This window comes from Lissotriton vulgaris, chromosome 9, assembly GCF_964263255.1.
Source record: "Lissotriton vulgaris chromosome 9, aLisVul1.2, whole genome shotgun sequence".
Lineage (NCBI taxonomy): Eukaryota > Metazoa > Chordata > Amphibia > Caudata > Salamandridae > Lissotriton > Lissotriton vulgaris.
Window position 1 is genome coordinate 142,802,839 of NC_141697.1, and position 20,491 is coordinate 142,823,329.

Below are 20,491 nucleotides of genomic sequence, written 5' to 3' on the forward strand. Positions count from 1 at the left end.
ATGTAGCAGAGCAGGGAAAACAAAACTGTGTCAATGTTTTTAAAACCTCTCCTCGGGTCCTCGTCATACCGTCACAGCCCTTGATTAAGGAAGTCCAGTGGGCAGGGGCTAAGTGCAATGCAGATTGCCACAAGAGAGGTAAAGTACCTCAACTGCTCGTATCCTCCGTTGTCAAGGGCGGGTGCCGGACACAATCCATAACTGGAAAAGGGAAAATTGCCGTGAGGCGTACCAGAGAAAGTCCGGACCCAAAGCGTGGCGGGGGCTTTCTGAACTGCGCTCCTGATTCGCGCAGAAAATGTTCAAAGTAATCTCCCTCCAAGAAAGAAGCAGAAGCCCAACGAGGAACCGCTTAGAAAGGCTTTTATTTCATTAGCACAGCTCCGGTGGCGGCGAATGCATTTCGGCTTTCGCCTTCTTCAGCGCCCAGCACCAGAGTGGTAATCACGGTGAGTTCTTCCCTGCTGCCTGAAGAATGACTGGCGTGGTCCGCTCCTCCCCCCTACCATAGGGCTCACCTGTTGCAGATCGTTCTGAATGCTCCGAACTGCAACTCCCAGGATGCCTGGTGAGACAGCACCCCGGGTTGGTGTCAATGGGGGGTGAGTGAAAATCTCGATGTTATCGGACCCTTGATGTAGCAGAGCAGGGAAAACAAAACTGTGTCAATGTTTTTAAAACCTCTCCTCGGGTCCTCGTCATACCGTCACAGCCCTTGATTAAGGAAGTCCAGTGGGCAGGGGCTAAGTGCAATGCAGATTGCCACAAGAGAGGTAAAGTACCTCAACTGCTCGTATCCTCCGTTGTCAAGGGCGGGTGCCGGACACAATCCATAACTGGAAAAGGGAAAATTGCCGTGAGGCGTACCAGAGAAAGTCCGGACCCAAAGCGTGGCGGGGGCTTTCTGAACTGCGCTCCTGATTCGCGCAGAAAATGTTCAAAGTAATCTCCCTCCAAGAAAGAAGCAGAAGCCCAACGAGGAACCGCTTAGAAAGGCTTTTATTTCATTAGCACAGCTCCGGTGGCGGCGAATGCATTTCGGCTTTCGCCTTCTTCAGCGCCCAGCACCAGAGTGGTAATCACGGTGAGTTCTTCCCTGCTGCCTGAAGAATGACTGGCGTGGTCCGCTCCTCCCCCCTACCATAGGGCTCACCTGTTGCAGATCGTTCTGAATGCTCCGAACTGCAACTCCCAGGATGCCTGGTGAGACAGCACCCCGGGTTGGTGACAATGGGGGGTGAGTGAAAATCTCGATGTTATCGGACCCTTGATGTAGCAGAGCAGGGAAAACAAAACTGTGTCAATGTTTTTAAAACCTCTCCTCGGGTCCTCGTCATACCGTCACAGCCCTTGATTAAGGAAGTCCAGTGGGCAGGGGCTAAGTGCAATGCAGATTGCCACAAGAGAGGTAAAGTACCTCAACTGCTCGTATCCTCCGTTGTCAAGGGCGGGTGCCGGACACAATCCATAACTGGAAAAGGGAAAATTGCCATGAGGCGTACCAGAGAAAGTCCGGACCCAAAGCGTGGCGGGGGCTTTCTGAACTGCGCTCCTGATTCTACATACATACATATATATATATACGCCCCTCGGTCTGGTGCTCCACGTCTGCCGGCAAAAATTGTTGGATGAAGTGCATGGACTGCACAACGTGGCGCCCCCCCGACCTGGACTTTGCGAAGGTATCGGGGAGAGGGAGCAGATTCTCTGCTAACAGGTTTGCCCAGCAAAGAAGTGATTTAGCCAGAGACCCGCAACGTAATGGAAGCGGCAGGAAGGAGAGCATTATTTCAATGCCAACTATGGGAAACTTTACCTTGTGTTGAACTCTGAACAGGCTGCTTTCATACATTGGGATTTGACAACGGCATCCAGGCACCCCATACTGTGAAAGCGGCAAGCAACAGCCGGTAAACACCTCGCTTGTCCGCTTTCTATGGCCACAAACATCTAGCCAATGGGGCTCGCTGGCAGGACTTATGAAGTAAAGCCCCGCGAAAACTGGTAACTGATCACACAGCAGACAGCCGGCACTGATGAGGCAACCGCCGAAACGCGTCTGCCAAGGGCTGTGAAAGTGTGAGCTGCGCGCTATTGAAATGCTGTGACCTGGTGTTAAATAAATTTGAGTTGGGCAAACCTAGCATGTGTCGGCTCGTTCACAATTTGGGCGAGATTGGAGGAATATATATATATATATATATACATACATATATAAAATGTTGTTGCAAAATATCATTAAAATCTATGCATATTTAAATGTGCCTTGCCATCTCTTCTGCAAGGCTCCTTATGATGATGTTGGAAACTGACAACGCCAATGCAATTGTTACCTTCTCTTTCCCAAACAGACACCATTTACCAACATTCTCTGCAACCGTTCACTTAGCCAGGCTCAAACCCAGTCTACCACCCTGGTTTCCTTCCCAAGGCTGTCAATTTTATTTACAGCTATACTGAGTAAAACTATGTAGTCCATTGCTGGAATTGGAATAAATCACATCCTTCGTTGTGGTTTAGCTGTTTCTCTGGTTGTTTAGGCTAATCATTTATTTGCATATAAATTATTTCAGAGTTTCATAATATTCGAACGTTTGGATGATCTCAGCATGTTGGCAGATAACAGTGCAAAAGCAATTGTTGACATGGGCAAACGTGGCTTCTTATAATTAGTTACTGAGCTTGTTCAAACCAATCAACATAGCCTCAATGTTATATTGCTGCTGATTTCTAGTTACCATCTGGCTGAAAGCCAGCCTCTCCTTTGGACTGATCAGAAATTCAGCGTTCTCAGTTTGCTCCCTTCTCATCTTTTTCAGGTTCTGGAGAAACTGCAAGGACTGTCTGAGGAGAACAACTCACTTTATCACCAGTGGGGGGTGAAAAAGGAGTGGCTGGAAAGAGTTTACCTAGAGCAGATCTTCTATCGGGACGCTGATAACATGGAGAAAATCTTGAACTCTCAGGAGGTGAGTGAACACTACGCTCAGGCTGGTAAAGAAATGTTGCGTCCTTGAAGAAGCAAAGCTGAGTTTATATTTTATAGTCTCAGGCCCTTGTAGGACCCGATTTCCTGATTCAAGTGCAAATGGTAGTTTGCACCCAAATCAGAATTTCCAATATTGCGCAATTTTCACACTTTTTTCCTTGCATAAATGTGCTATGTAGTATCTGGCGAAATTGCTCAAGGAAAACTGATATATGCTGATTTTTGCAGCCCAGACCAGGCAAAATCATGCAGTATATATATATTTTTATAGTCCTCATCGCGCAATACATAGGTAGAGTACATATGACAAGATTTGTTTCTGCGTTAGGGAGGGCCCACTTCACCATGCTGCACCGCCCTGGCCCTGCCCCGTGACACACGCTGTTCGGTTGGGGTTACACACGTGAGGGGGTATCCTATTGGCCGCTGGGCAAAATCATGCAGTATTACCAGGTTATCCACCCATTACTAGGTGTAGAATTCAGAATCGGTAGTTAATACTGCACCTGGTATATACTGAACCCTATAGTCTTTACTCAGTTCAACATTACCTTCCCAAAGTGAATGCCACTTATAAAGATGACCTGGGTTTTATATAGCAGTATAGGATGTAGCAACTGATTGAGGTTCATTGGTTGAGCTACAAATGGATCCATTATCTGAATAGGACACAGTGAAGGACTAAGACGGTAGCAAATATTCGGAACTGTTCAGAAACTGGAAAGGCTAATTGCAGGATCTGGTAAAGGTATTTAGCACAATGCACTTGCGGATCTTTAATAGTCAAATGGCATTGATAGCTGGGTGATAATTTAGGTGATTTAACACATTTATGAGGTGGTCAGGTGCTGAAAGTGAGAACATGAACAATTTGAGTATTGAGGGGCATTAGGTGACCTATAATTTTATCCAGGAGTTAGTTGATGGGTAAGTTGTGACAAAAATGATGACTGGCGTTCATTGATGAAACTGTGATGACACTCTGGAATTGAGTGCTGGGATGGGATTTTTGTAAAGATAGAGTTGCGCTAGCAGGGCTATGATTGGAGGCCTGGGCTGTATAGGAGTAGATCACTCCAGGCCTGAGAGTACTTATACCTGAGTGAAGTAGTGTGGCTCACTGGTTAGAGGCGGCAGACCCGAGAGCAGAGGACGGCCCGGGACCAGGGTTCGATTCCTGGCGCGGCAGGTTTCTGGACCAGGGTCAGCAGACTCGATAATTCTCTCGCCTTTGTGCCCACTCTGATCAGCGATCACACTCGGCAACTCTGGGCATTAGCTTGCCTCATCTTCACTAACGGCCCCACCAGACCGCCGGGGATGCCTGGTCTCACCCTGGAGATACCCATTAAGGGACCATCTCTCAGGGAAGCCAGGAAGGGTTTCGCAGCGGTCGAAGCGCCTTGGGACCCTACGGGTAAGTAGTGCGCTATATAAATGCCAATACATTACATTACATTACCTCCCTAACTATCCTGGGGGAACGTTGGCTTAGGGTGAGCATTAAAAGTTACACCAGTCTAGAGCTCGCAATTATATCATATGTGATGGCTGATGTGAAGTGTTGCAAAATAAATTGCTCCATGTAGGTGCAAAATCAAGTACAAGCTGCACTCGAGCAGATGGACCTTTAGTCCGGAACTGAGGCATGACTCAACAAATCTATCAATCTGGGGTTGGTAAAGTGCAAACTACTCACCCTCGAGGGTCTTAAGGAGGAGAGGGGAGGCTCCGTTGAGTTTTGGGGCCATCCGAAGAGCCAGGTCTTTTGGTCCTTCCTGAACTGGAGCAGTGTGGAAGCTTGCTGTAGGTGGAGGATTGTCATTCCACGCCTTGGATGTGAGGTAGGAGAAGGACTTTCCTCTTGTTCTGGTCTTGTAGACGCGTTGAACGGTGGCCAGAGAGAGATCAGCTGATTAGAGGTGTCTTTTTGGTGCATGGAAGGAGAGGCGGTTGTTCAGGTATGTTGGTCTGGTGTTGTAGAGGTCCTTGTATGCATGAGTGAGGAGTTTGAAGGTTTTTCTTTTTTCAATAGGGAGCCAGTGGAGATCGCAGAGGTGTTGGGTGATGTGGTTGTGACAGGGGATGTCTGGGATCAGTCTGTCTGCAGCGTTCTGGACGGTGTGGAGTTTACAAAGTAGTTCCTTGTTGATTGCGGTGTAGAGAGAATTTCTTTTGTCCAGTCTGCTACTGATGAGAGTGTGCATGACAGTTTTTATGGATTCAAATGGGATCCATCTGAACATATTTTGGAGTATGCAGAGGGTGTTGAAGTAGGCCGAGGATACTGCCTTGATCTGGAGGTTCATTGTGAGCGATAAGTCTAGTATGATGCTCAGGTTTCATGCATGGTCCAGCGGTATCAACAATACTTGAAGTACAGTGAAGCACATTAGCCCCCACAATGATGTCAGAGTGGTAGATTTGCAAACCATAAAGGTTTGTTAGCAGATTAGCAAAGTTACAATCTCAAATCATTTAATATAATCGGAAATAAGTAGTTAATGCATGAATATATCAGTTATTATATTTAAAAAATAAAATCCGTTTAAAATAGCACAATCAAAGGCATACTGCTTAAAGTTGTCATAAAGTAAATCGAACCAGGCTCAACTTCCCATAAAGGGAAGCTCCCTAATATGCTAAGCTAGAGGAAATCAGGAAATTTGTGAGAGAGCCGGGAAGGAAGTGTCAGCAAGTAAAGCCATTACAAGGCAGGATCAAATAAAGATTTAGTCAGGGAAGTGAGAATGGATTTGGATTTTTGGATTTGAATTTCCTCAGGCAAGAGCAAAGTGTCTCCTCTAAGGAAAGCGGAAAGGGCATCTGAATCTAACTAACTCTGCCATACACAATTAAATCATACAGATCTTCACAGTTTAGAGCAATTCCCTACTGTTCCCATAGAGAGAACCAATCAGGATCGAACATTCTCCAACAAACCAGCTTTAGCATTATTCCCAGCCATCACACAATGAAAGTCTCTTCTGCATGACCTTCAAGAGATACCTTGTAACAGGATGATACATTTCTTCCAGCATGTTCTTCCTGCAGGTATAGAAGTTCATTATTCAGCTCTTCATGGAACACATACAGATAAACATTCACACAGAAACTAAACAATAACGATAACGTTTTAATTAGCATATACTGTTGTAGCTTGACTTCTGAAACGAGAGGAAGAAAGAAATACATAGCAGACAGAGGGCATTTCATTTCTAGCACAAGCTTTTACACCAAGGCTTACTTTAACTGAGATCAACTTTAATGTGAAAATCACACTCTATGTATATATGTATGTGGAGCAGATTAATGTAAATGTTATGCAAAGCTTAAAGTGGTGACAAGTTGTCAGAGATTTTTTTATAGCTTTATTAAAGTCTACTGAGGCAAATCTGAAGCACTCTGATATTTCAGTTTGAAAAGTAATCATTGAAACATGAAACTTTTTAGACATGAAAGAGGGAATAGAAGAGATACGGAAAAGGATGATTATCAAACAGGAAAAAAACATCTGAAATTACTGTGTTGCACCAACCTGCTCCCAACAGCAGCTTTATAGGCAATGTATACAATAGAAAATGAAAACACTAAAATTCTTCTGGAAATTAATGGTTGGGAGATTATAAATTTAAGCTTGTGTAATAATAAGGCAATTTGGCCAGAAGTCTGAGTGGTGTATTTTGGTTGACTGCATACCCTTTTGGTAGTCATCTGATAGTGTTACCCAGTGTAACAGACACATGATTGACTTCAGCAATTAAGACCCCCACAATTGAGGTACTGAGCAGAATGATAAGTAACTTTGTTAAATGATTTACAACCAAGGAATGGCCTTGGTCTGTATAAGGTCTCTGCACATGTCCATGGAGCTGACACTGATTGACGGACCCCTAAAAAATTAAACTGTGTATGGTTACTATGTTGGATGAGGGGGATCACTTAAGAGAAAGGATGCAGAAATAGCAAGAAAGGGGATGAGAACAGTCTTGGTTGTTGTGGACCAATATCTCTGCTAGAAAGGACAAGAATGGTCCTATCTGACTGGGAAATATCAGTCATTAGGTGGCTAGCTTTTGTATACTTGATTTATGGCTCTGTTCCAAACTTTTTGCTTGATCAATAGAGGCTTCCACTGGTAATAGAAAAATTAAGAATACTGCATTCATACAAATAAACATCGATGAATGTGAGGTGGGAAAAAGTAGAGTAGGCTTTAGAGGATTCTAATCAAAGAAAGGGCTGAAATTATGAACAAAGTAAGGAAGGAAGTGTCGTGGTAGTGAGACTATAAACCAGTCATAAAAATGTTTATATACATTGAAAGGTATAGGCCTTGTTGGACTTAGCCCTTTTTGCAGAGTCATCCCAGACTTTTTGCCTTACTCCTATTTTTGCTGAATTTGTTTTTGTCGGCCATAGCACTCTGTGCATTTTACCAGTGCTCAAGCGTTTTTGCTCTCTCCTCCAAATACGGTAGAATTTAGTTCTCTTGTAGAGGAATTTCCATTATAGTCATAAGCTCTGAATAGTTCCGCCCACGTGTGGGGACCCCGGAGCAGTTATTATATATATATATATATATATATATATATATATATATATATATATATATATATATTCCACAAAAGTTAGCCCCTAACAAAGAGAAACCACCGGCAGTTGCGTAGTTCAACTCCAATGTGCATTTCAACACCTTGCAAACAGGCTCCCATCAACATGTAATCATCATCATCGTAACAGCAAGCCAGACGTGTTTCAGGAGTATCGTCCTTTCATCAGTGGCTTCAGTGCACGGAATAAAAAAGCAGTGTTTCTTGCGCACAGTTATGTTCCAAGTCCCTGCCCAGTGGGCATGGCCATCCTCGTTGCTTGCTGGGACTTGTAGTGCAATCAAGGTACTCTCCAGTGAATCCGCTTTATTTAAACCGCCAAATATGCAAAATGTCTTACCCATGTGGGTTGATGCTAAAACCTGATGGGAAAACTGTCCCGCTTTTCAGCTGCCAAAAATTAATATATGTTGGTTCTAGGCTGGTCCCAACACCTGCCTCCCACAGTGCCAGCACCTTCCCGGCGTCAGCACGGGCCCGCGACCAAGCAGTGGGCTTCTCTCAAGCGGCTGGGCTCAACTGCATTAATTCCACAAAAGTTAGCCCCTAAAAAAGAGAAGCCACCTGCAGTTGCGTAGTTCATCTCCAATGATTTATTTCAACACCTTGCAAACAGGCTCCCATCAAAATTTAAGCATAATCGTAACAGCAAGCCAGACGCGTTTCAGGAATATCGTCCTTTCATCAGTGGCTTTAGTGCACGGAATAAAAAAGCAGCGTTTCTTGCGCACAGTTGTGTTCCAAGTCCCTGTAATGGCGCCGCACTCGCCTTCACAGTTAACAGAGGATTGCAAGCACTGTTCATTCGCGCACATTAATTAAAGTTCCAAACACCTGCCCCAGTGGGAGTGGCCCTTCACAAGGCCTTCTGGGCATTGTAGTGCGCTCCAATCTTCTCCTTGTGGGGTGGGTTGCAATTGCTTCATATTTAACTAAATTAATCCAAGTGGGTAGAAACACCGTCCTGAATGCAGCCTGCCATGCTTTCCAGAAGTGAAAAACGTGCCTCAGGGCAGCACCACCCTGTAATGGTGTCGCACTCGCCTTCTTCTCATAAATGCAAGCACCAAGTTGGGCCTGCATGGACCCGCATCCAGGTGGTGGGCTTCACTCCACGGCTGGGTAACAGCCGTTAATATCCATCCAAACAGGTAAGCCCCAACGAAGTGAAACCGCTAGAAGCTGAATAGCACTTGTGTATTTTATTTCACAGCTTGCCAGCAGGCGACTAGACAGATACAGTCTTCAAAATGTTTTATTTCAGCCAAACGCGTTTCAGGATTTTCACAACTCCCTTCTTCAGTGGACCAGTTAACAGAGGATTGCAAGCACTGTTCGTTCGCGCACATTAATTAAAGTTCCAAACACCTGCCCCAGTGGGCCTGGCCCTTCACGAGACCTTCTGGGCATTGCAGTGCGCTCCAATCTTCCCCTCGTGGGGTGGCATGCAATTGCTTCATATTTAACTAAATTAATCCAAGTGGGTAGAAACACCGTCCTGAATGCAGCCTGCCATGCTTTCCAGAAGTGAAAAATGTGCCTCAAGGCAGTACCACCTTGTAATGGCGCCGCACTCGCCTTCTTCCCGTAAATGCAAGCACCAAGTTGGAGTCTGCACGGACCCGCATCCAGGCGGTGGGCTTCACTCCACGGCTGGGTAATATATATATATATATATATATATATATATATATATATATATATATATATATATATATATATATATATATATATATATATATATATATATGTTTCCATCCTGACAGCATACACAAACAGGCACCGACTCCGTGAGTAATTGGCACAGAAGGTTTTTTATTCCAACAGGGACCCAGACACGTTTCGGCGGAGAACCGCCTTGTTCACTGCATCAAGTGCTCTGCCATTTTTAGGTCGAGTTATTTATAACTCGAAACCTATTGGGGCTAAACTAAGAGCTAAACTAAGCTCTCGAAAAAATGCGGATTTCCAGAAGTGCATGTGTCCTGTGCACGCGCTTCTATCCGCCTGCCTGCCTCGCTTCACCACATCAAAGCCAGCCATCTGTTGCTTCCCCTGAAGCTTCCCCCAGCATGCGCTCGGCCTCAGGCATTTCTCCTCCCCTAATTATTCACTGCCCAAGGCCGGGGGTACTTTCACTTTCACGGCCGCCTGGCCGTGTCTCGCATTTCTCTTCCCCCCTCCCAGTGTATTAAACTTGTTATATTTTATTTCTACCAGGGACACAGAGGGAGGGTGGCATGGTAGGGGCGTTTGAAGGGTGAGGGGCAATCAAAAGGTTTTAAGGTGTTGTTGTGTAAACTGCAGATTTCCTCATCACCATGTGGTACGGAGAGTCCCTAATGTGCTCTCTTGTTGATAAAAAAATGCTGCATTCAGGCTGCTCGCTAATCCCTCTGACTACCGTCTATCGATGGCCTGTCTGTTTTTGTTTTTACTAGATATAGTAAAACATGTTTGGCACCTGTGGGCCCTCCTGGCCGATGCTCCTGTCAGCTGTCCCGGTGTTAAACGTGAAGTGGCAGACGTCCAGTGCCCCCTCGCATTGTAAACACAGCATCCCCTAGTTTTTATTTTTCCACATGACTGGGACACAATTGCCCGTCATCCACACCGAGCCTGCTCCTATTCCTGGGGAAAACCGAGCCTGCTCCTATTCCTGGGGAAAAGGGCCGGGAAGGGGCCGCAATTTGCATAGTCGTCTTTGGTGCCATTGTGGGTGGCACTGGATGCCGGCGTGGAGGCAGACAGGCCACCTGTCCACCACAAACAAGTCGGGCCCTTTGTGCACACGCTCCTGCCCAATGAATAACTTGATTTAAATATTATTATTTTTTTAAATCCAAATTCTGAAAATATTTGCTTTGGGTTTAAGCCCTTCTTTTCACCTCACGTCAGAAGCGATTTTCCCCCCTTTTCTCAGTACAACCCTGTAAGCGCAGCCTGCACTCCGAGTGGTACAGCTTGCGTGTGTGGAATCTTCCGCATGTATAATGCATATGGAGTGGGAGAAAGCGTTTTCCTTTATCCCTTGTTTTGTTTTTGATTCCCTGGTCCCTCTCACCCAAAGCATTGCAGCAATGGATTACAGTGATATGTTTTCGGCGTCTTCTGGACTCTTGTCACAAGTCCACCACTTGCCAGATAGCACACTGGCACTTCTACGTTCAAGGGCTTACACTCTGTGGTGCTACATTCACACGTTCACTAAAATGTGGATGCCGCCACAGGGCGGTAAAGAAGCCATGTCATTTCCAAGCTGCATCCAGATGTGCACACATTTAAATCCTGTTACATTTTGTGATAGCTTAAGTTGCTTATCATACTGTCTAACCCTAGCCATTCAGGAAGTAGGCTGCAGCTTTTTTTTCAGCAGAATTATGGCCTGCAGAGTTTCTCATTCATCCTTCTAACTGACTTGCAAAAGCTGTATAGTGAAGTCATTGAAAGGTCAAAAGAAGCTCCCTGCACAAAGAGGAAATGACTGACACTGATATGGAATTTGAAATACATACCTGGAGTTACTAACTGACAGCATTACACAGCATTAGTGTGATTGCTGATGTGTTAGTGAGGTTAAGTCTGGCCTCAGAACTCAAACGTCACTTATTAAATCATGATATTTAATTTTGATGAATCCTGTAAGTAAAAAGTTACTCTTGTTTTCTCTGCTCTGGGCCGAGTGTCATGTGATGTCCTCATCGGGTCTAAAGGGCAAGTTATGTCATTTTTATCCTAATAAACGTTTTTGAAACTGTAGAAATCCTCTCAATTTCACTGTCACAGAAGGTGTGCAAGTTTGATTAATTTCAATGAAGTCGAGATCTCCGGGACCCTGTACGGGAAGGCTGGAGTGCACCGTGTGAGCAGTACCTTCTCGTGGGAATTTTGAGATGCGTGGTTCCTAGGGGGCTGCTGTGCGCCTTCAATCTTTGGAAAGTGGATGGGCAGCATTTCTGGAAATCAAAATAGAGGTTCAATGCTTTATTTTCTTTCACTTGGCACTCTTCTACCTTCTATTTTGCAGATGTTTGTCTTAAGCATTCAAATATCGAAGATTCTACTTATTTGAATTACGTGTAGAAGATTTAGGAACATGTGCCTTCTGTTGATGCTGTGATTTTTGTTTATCGGCAATGTTTCTCTCTCTGTGATGTTAACACTGCATTGCCTTATTTATTTCACTTCACTGTACATTTTTACCGATTTACTCCACTGTAGTGTGATTTCTATACTTCGCTGCCGTGTGCCCTGTTTCTATACTTCGCTGTTGGGTGCGCTGTGTCTAATCTACTTTACTGCAGTGTTCATTGTGTCTGGTGTACTTGACTGCACTGTATGTAGTCCCTATGCTTTTCACTGCAATGCTCTGTGCACTCATTGGCGCGAGCTTTGTGCCTGATGTATTACGCTGCAGTATGCTTGCTTTGTGTGACCACTATGCTTTCTTGCAGATGCGCTTTGCCTTTGGTGCAGTCTGCTCAATCCCGATGCTCTTCAATCCAGAGTGTTTTGGCCTAATGTCACCACCCTGCGCAATGCTCTTGATGCACCTCACTCCAATGGGCTGTGTGCTTGTTGTCCTTTATGGCAGTGTTCCATTCTCTCTGTCTCCACTGCAGTATGGTCAGCACTAGTACTCTTCACTCAGCGTGTTTTATTCTGCACAGTGCTCTATACCAAATGCCTACTATGCTTATTATAACAGATGCAGGGCAGATTTTATTTTTCTAATACACCTGAGCTTCAGTATACCCATAGTTGTTCAGGTTTCAGATTGCTTATGTGAGACATTTTCAGAATTTCGAAATTCTATGGGAGCGTGTGGCTTGAAGTACTTTTCCTGAATTTTCAAAGTTTCTGATGTGTATTTTGAGCATCTAGATGATTTTTTTTAAATGACTGAAACCAGGGGTCAATGGTAGTGAAAAGTAGTAAGAGCCCTAAGAGCATTTACGAGAAACGGGGTTGGTGGGGAAATTTTAGTATGACTGTTTATCGATTTCTGAAAATGCTTTTCTTCATAGGAATATGTGTTTTTGTTTAAATTGCCCCTGGTACAGTAGATTGTTTGATAATAGACCACTAAATATCTCGTATCATTTAATAGCGCTCTTGTTCTATATCTCGGAAACATGAAAGGCAGAATCGGCCGTAACGGGTTCTCATTCCTACATACCTGCCCTAGGTAAAAAATAAACATTATCATATACAATACCAATCGCTCTAACTCTAATAATTGCGAGACCTATTGCATTGCACATGCTTGTATAGATATATATAGGAAGCAGCACTCCCAGGGTAAGTTCACAATAGTTTAATTCTCAAAAAAACGCGCTTTCGGCACTCGGCCTTCCTCAGTAATGAGATATATATATATATATATATGTGTGTGTGTGTGTGTGTCACTCTCCCATGGTTGTCACAGCAACCAAACATCAGCAATAGATGTTCAGCCTGATTCATCATTCTCCCGTTTTGCGAGCCCCTAATAGCGATTCATAGCGAATCGCTATTAAGGACTCGCAAAACGGGATTCATGTAGAAATTGCATAAAGAAATGCGATTCCTACATAATCCTTATTTGCGATTAGCAAATTGCTAATCGCAAATAAGGAATAACTCGCCATTCTTTCCTATGGGCCAAAAGGCCCATAGGAATGAATGGGGAGTATTCCTTATTTGCGATTAGCAATTAGCTAATCGCAAATAAGATAGCGATTTGAAGGGTGCCAGGGGTGTCCAAAGGACACCCTGTAGCACCCCTCAAATGAAATTTTACACAGGTGTTGCACACACACATGTCCAAAGGACATGTGTGTGTGTAACATGCAACTCAGAAAAATGCATTTAAAAGCATTTTTCTGAGTTTTCGCAATTTACCACGAGGTCTGACCTCGCGGTAAATTGCGGCCAGAAATTGCGAATTCGCAAAACAAAATTGGATGATAAATTGCATTTAAGGAATCTCAAATAGAGATTCCTTAAATGTAATTTCTCGCAAAATTGCGAGATCGCAATTAGCGATTTTTGCATTTGGGATGATGAATCCCAAATGCAAAAATCGCACTCGCAAAGGGCCAGATTCTCAGAATCTGGCCCTTTGCGAGCCGATTTCGGCTTCATGAATAAGGCTGATAGACGATAAGTTACTGCTGAGTTTACAAAAAAATGTATAAATCAAATGAAACCAAGTGCGTGTAAAGTAAACATTAGTTAGAAACAAATAATTGCTATGGTTAAGAATTGTCTCACTAGCAATTAACATAAATATACACAAAAGTGTGTATGTTACAAAACTTGCGACCTGGTCACCAGTGGATGACAAATATGTGTGGATTATCCAGTATTTGGGTGTCTTTCATAGATTCACATGCCTGAATCATTCCCCGTCGTCGAGACGGGAGCCTCCGGTATATAAAAAGTAATGTCCTATAGACATACATATAAAGGAATAGGCCTAAGGATCTCACCTTAGTGTCCTATCTACGTCCTTATGTAAGAAGGACCAAAACAGAGTAGGCCCAAGGGTCCCACCTTGGTAGCCTATCTGTGTCCTTTTGTGAAAAGGACCAAAGTAAAGAGAACCAACCAATCAGCTACTACCTCCTTCTAGAACCTTCCTGTCAGGAGCCTCAGTCTCTCAGATTTTCTACCGCACGTTGTGCTGGGGAGTCTCCACCTGAGTTCTCCTCAGGAAACTTGCTTCTTTCTTCAAAAACGAATTTTTTCCAACTTCTAATGTTATGGCTGATAGCCAGAAAAAAGGTCTCTTTAGAGCCTGTTCTTCTTGCAGTAAAAAAAGGCTCCACGTAGAGGACAAACACGAAACCTGTTTATACTGCCTCTACCCCAACATCAAGCCAAGGACTGCAAGATATGTAGAACCTTCTCAAACAAAACCCTGAAGGACCGAGAAGGACGCCTACTACTATGGTTGAACAGACTGAAGAACAAACCAGAGAGCGACTTGGTCTCAGAAGGTGAGAGCATTTCTGGTGCTTCGCAGTTCTCCTTGAAGAGGCCAAGGGTTACTTCCCCTAGCCCCTCAGACACCCCTCCTAAGAAGGCCTCCAGAAAGTCTTCAGAGGGCAGAACACCTCTGTCTGACAAGGACCTTCCTGTCCCCAGGAAGCAGCCACTGATATCGGCGACGATGACAACGTCAATGGTCACCTCAGCCCAAAGAACCGTCTCGACGTCGACGACAACAGTGTCGACGACGGCGGCATCGTCGGCATCTTCCTCGACGATGAGGACGACACCTTCATCGTCGGCGAGTAGACCTGTGCCGTCTATCATCCCATCGGCGACTAAGATTGTGCCGTCGACGACGAGATCGACGTCGAAGACATCGACGACGACTCCGTCGACGAAAAGCACGACGTCGACGAAGCCTCTCTCGTCGACGAGGAGTATTCCATCGACGACGGCGAAACCGTCGACGACGGAGAAATTGCCGTCGACGAGGACCATGTCGACGAGGACACCGTCGACGGACACACCGTCGATGAAGAGTAAATTACCGTCGACGACGGAAATTGCAACGGCGGCACCGTCGACACAGGCGTTGACGACCGCAGGCACATGGAAAGAGTCTGAACTACTTTAGCATGCCATGGATGCCCAGACATCCCATGTCACAGCCAAAATTACGAAAAAGCCAATCACACCAGACCTGACGTCACCCAGTAAGGTGCAACAACTGACCCCATCCTGCTTATTGCAAGATGAAGAGCTGGAGGAGGAGTTTTATACACAGGCCACTAGTCCTTCAGAATTGGTGCTTAAGTGCCAAAGCACAGACGAGCAACAGGAAGTGGAGGAACACATGGAACAGACTGTCCATACTCAGGTGCACACACAAGTAACACCGATGGTGTGTCTACCAGCATCCATTGTCTCGGATTTGCAATTCCTCATAAAGGACTATAAAGAGCGTTTCCCAGAGAAAACCACTACACCTGCACCTCCTGTTGCACAGGTGCCTGCGCCTGTACCTCGACACAAACCTCCTCCACTTGTACTTTCTACACAACAAGAGCCAACACAAGACATTCTCTCGTCCGACGACAATGAGAGAGATCAAGAAGAAGGGGAGGTCCGTGACGACGACTCAGACCCTGACGCAATCCAGGACTACGTCGCTCAATCCCCGGCCTCTCCAGAACCACAGTCTTCGGAATCACCACCTGTAGACATTGGTGGTTTCCATAACCTCATAGAGCGGGCGGCCAAACGGTTCCATATGTCTATGGAAACTCAGGAGACTGAATGTTTCCTCTACGATTTTAAGGAACCTACAAAAAAGACGACTAGGTCAATCCCAATCATTGACTTCCTCTGGAAACAAGGCAAACAGCTAATGCAAACGCCAGCTTCAATTCCTGTGGTAGTGTCCAGGCTTGATAAAAAATACAAAGCTACCTCATCGGCGCCAGCATGCCTCACGGGTCACCCCAAAGCAGACTCCGTGGTAACACAAGCAGCGCAGAAAAACTTGCGCAATCCAGCATCTCCTTTGTCGACGCCACCTGACAAGGAAGGCAGGAAGCTAGATACCATTGGAAAACGCTTCTCCACCACATCTGCAATGACGGTCAAGGTGGCCAATTCAATTGCACTTCTGGGCCGCTACAACCGTCAACTCTGGGCAGACATCGCGCCCTACCTAGCTAATCTACCAGAGGATTTAAAGGAAGAGGCACATTCGCTTCTCCTAGAAGGCCAAACATCTGCCTCTGAGCTGATTGACTGTGCAATAGATGTCGCCATGACTGGCTTCAGGCAGCTGGCAGGTGCCGCTGTTCTGAGACGACGAGGTTGGCTTAAGGCCACCTCCTTCCGTCAGGAAGTACAAACAAAAATCATTGATATGCCTTACGACGGCCAACATCTCTTTGGCGAAAAGATTGACGAGGCCCTCACCACTATCAAAAAGGACACAGATACGGCCAGAGCTCTGGGAACTCTGCAATTTAGGAACCAGTCCTTTCGTGGTAACAGAGGAAGGGGACAACCTGCATACAGAGGCTCCTACCAGCATAGGTCCTCCTACCCGTACACCCAGAGCAAAACACAGTACCAACAGCGTCAAGGCCAGACAGGACGTCAATCTTCCTACAATAAATGAAACTACAGGGGGAAAAACCAAAAAAGACCTGCTGGTAACCGCCAATGACTCATCCCAATGGCCAGCCCATCCACCATTGCATTTTTTAAGACTTGGAGGAAAACTCACGTTCTTCCTGAAGAATTGGCAAAAAATAACAACAGATCGGTGGGTCTTACAACTTATCCAATTCGGACATTCACTAGAATTTGTCTCAATTCCCCCAACGACACCACCAGCCACACGGTCCCACAGACACCTACGGCTGCTTCTTCAGGAAATAGCTTCCATGCTTCAAAAGGGAGCGATAGAGAGAGTTCCTCACACCCAAAAAGGAAAAGGATTCTACTCCCATTTCTTTCTGATTCACAAAAAAGGAAAGAAATGGAGACCAATCCTCGACCTGAGAGCGCTCAATGTGTTCCTAAAGAAACAGTCATTCCGTATGGTCACACTACAAGAAATCCTGGGCCTCCTGGTGGAAGGCGACTACATGACCTCCCTAGACCTGCAGGACGCCTACTATCACATTCCTATCCTCAAGGGACACAGGAAGTACCTCAGGTTCGCAGTAGCAGGACACCACTACCAATTCCGTGTTCTCCCGCTTGGCCTCAAATCTGCCCCACGGATATTTACAAAATGCCTCTCTCCTGTGGCAGCTTTCCTTCGTCAACAGGGTCACCAGGTTTTCCCATACCTGGACGACTGGCTGGTGAAGGCACCGTCTGCGATAGCCGCAGCCACATCCTCCAGCGCCTGTCTAAATCTTTTGCGCCGCCTAGGCTTGACCCTCAACAGAGACAAATCGGCACTAGAACCAAACAAAGTCATCACTTTTCTGGGAGCGACTCTGGACACGGGACGCGTGAGAGCCTTCCCCTCTCAGGAGAGAAAGACCAAACTCATCTCCTTAGCCACGTCATTGGCATCGAGAAAGACTCTGCCGGTCCGTACCTTCAAGTCTCTCCTCGGCATGATGTCCTCATGCATTATGCTCATTCCACACTGACGTCTCAAAATGCGCCCCCTCCAGGAAGAACTAACGAGGCAAAGGACACAAGCTGCGGGATCTTTCGAGGACCGCATACATGTCACACGAGCTATGGTCAATCACTTGCAATGGTGGACGTCGCCCAGACATCTGTCGCAGGGACTGCCGTTCCTGCTTCCTGCGGAACCACACGTAATAACAACGGACGCATCCCTAGAAGGCTGGGGAGCGGTCCTGCAAGAACTCTAGATCAATGGCAAGTGGACGCCACAGGAATCCAAACTCCACATCAATCTACTGGAACTAAGGGCAGTCTTTCTAGCTCTCCAAGCTTTCCTTCCACGCATCCGAAACTCCCCAGTGCTCGTCAGGACAGACAACACCACAACGATGCACTACCTAAACAAACAGGGAGGGACACGATCACTGTCACTCTCTCGAGAATCGCAGAGAGTCTGGAATTGGCTTCTAGAGCATGAAATAACGCTAAAAGCCGAATACGTCCCGGGCAAGGACAACGTCTTGGCGGACGCCCTGAGCAGGGAGAGGTCACCATCCCACGAATGGGAATTGGATATGGAGGCGCTGGAATATATGTTCGCGGAGTGGGGAACCCCGCAGATAGACCTCTTTGCCACCAGAGAGGACGCCAAATGCCCAAGCTTCGCAAGCAGGCTTCACCAACCAGGAACCCTCGGGAATGCATTTTCCATCGCTTGGCGGAACGTGTTTGCCTACGCCTTTCCACCATTTCCACTGATACCCAGGGTCCTCAGGAAGATGAAGTCGGAGCCCTGCACTCTGATCCTCATCGCCCCATCCTGGCCGAGGCAGCATTGGTACACGGAACTTCATCGCCTATCTGTCAGGCCACTTCTTCGCCTACGCCAACATCCGGCCCTGCTCACAATGTCCCAAGGCCAGGTTCTCCACCCGAACCTGAGCCCTCTGAAGTTGTCTGCCTGGCTCCTGAATACCGCGAATTCAGCCACCTGAACATTCCGCAGGAGTGTAGAGAAGTCCTTGCTAAGGCTAGAGCCGACAGCACTAATAAGACCTACTCACTAAAATGGAAACGGTTCTGTGTTTGGTGTGTGGCAGAAGGCCTACACCCCTTCCATGTCACTCCACAGCAGCTGCTACCATATTTACTGCATCTGGCGCAATCAGGCCTTGCGCATGCGTCCATCAAAGTACATCTAGCAGCGATATCCAGGTTCACAAGAACTTCCAAGGGTCCTTCCCTATGGGCGGACAGACTTGTCAAACAATTCCTAAAAGGTCTATTCAGATCCTTTCCACGACCAAGACCAATCCCTCCGTCGTGGCACCTCAACGTGGCCCTTCACCAATTAATGAAGCACCCCTTCGAACCCATCCATAAAGCGGACATCAAATTCCTTTCATGGAAGACGGCCCTCCTCCTGGCCCTAACCTCTGCCAGAAGGGTCAGTGAACTGCAGGCTCTCTCCATCCAAGATCCTTTTTTGCAATTCAGAGAGGACAGGGTCATTCTACGAACTAACCCCCGCTTTATACTGAAAGTCCCCTCGGACTTCCACCTTTATGAACCAGTGGTGCTCAAGTCGTTCTTGCCAAACCCAACTACTGCAGCTGAAAGAACCCTGCATTCATTAGATCTGAAGAGATGTTTCAAATTCTACATCGACAGGACACAACACTTCAGAAAGTCATCCCAACTCTTCGTTGCCTTTAGCAGACCAAGGAAAGGCATGCCCCTGACGAAACAAAGTATTTCAAGGTGGATTTCTTCAGTGATCACTTTTTGCCACGACAAGGCTGGACGGCCTTTGGAGGCAAGAGTCAAAGCTCATTCAACAAGAGCCATGTCCACGTCTGCGGCACTATTTGCTGGAGTGCCAGTACTGGACATTTGTAGAGCGGCGACCTGGAAGTCCCCGCACACCTTCACCAGGCACTACTGCTTGGAAGCTGAGCTGACGAGGGATGCAGCAGTGAGCAGAGCAGTGCTTCGCCGTCTATTTCAGTGAGGTGAGCCTTCTTACATCCCACCATCCTTTACTGGTATGCACATTTCTTTTTTCCTAGTAACTACATGACATTGCATGTTGGTGGTTTGCAGTCGCGTGATATGTATTATCTACAGACTCATATATGATGTACCATCACAGAATGTGCATAATGTATTGCTTGCTACTCTGATTCAGGCATGTGAATCTATGAAAGACACCCAAATACTGGATAAGAAATGCGTTACTTACCTGTAACTGCAGTTATCCAGTATTAGTGTCTTTCATAGATTCACATGCACCCTCCCGCCTCCCCTGCAAGGACTCGCCTATCATTCTAACAAGTTTGCGCCTAACTAGCTTGGTGCGTACGAAAATCTGAGAGACTGAGGCTCCAGACAGGAAGGTTCTAGAAGGAGGTAGTAGTTGATTGGTTGGTTCTCTTTACTTTGGTCCTTTTTACAAAAGGACACAGATAGGCTACCAAGGTGGGACCCTTGGGCCTACTCTGTTTTGGTCCTTCTTACATAAGGACGTAGATAGGACACTAAGGTGAGATCCTTAGGCCTATTCCTTTATATGTATGTCTATAGGACATTACTTTTTATATACCGGAGGCTCCCGTCTCGACGACGGGGAATGATTCAGGCATGTGAATCTGTGAAAGACACTAATACTGGATAACTGCAGTTACAGGTAAGTAACGCATTTCTTGTTCAACATTACCTAATAGACATAGACGTTCTCACCATACATGTTTGTGAATTCAGGCATATATAATGAGATGCTCAA

At 46.0% G+C, this 20,491-nt stretch overlaps 1 protein-coding gene and 1 pseudogene across 1 annotated transcript in view; both read left to right on the forward strand.

Annotated features, from left to right (window-relative positions):
* SPTBN5 (spectrin beta, non-erythrocytic 5) overlaps positions 1-20,491 on the forward strand; it is a 2,284,272-nt gene that overhangs the window by 1,118,782 nt on the left and 1,144,999 nt on the right. Inside the window, exon 36 of the mRNA XM_086937224.1 lies at positions 2,820-2,969. Within this exon, the coding sequence (XP_086793350.1) occupies positions 2,820-2,969 (150 nt within the window). The remainder of the gene's footprint in view (positions 1-2,819; positions 2,970-20,491) is intronic.
* Positions 14,349-16,735, forward strand: LOC147689745 (uncharacterized; annotated as a pseudogene).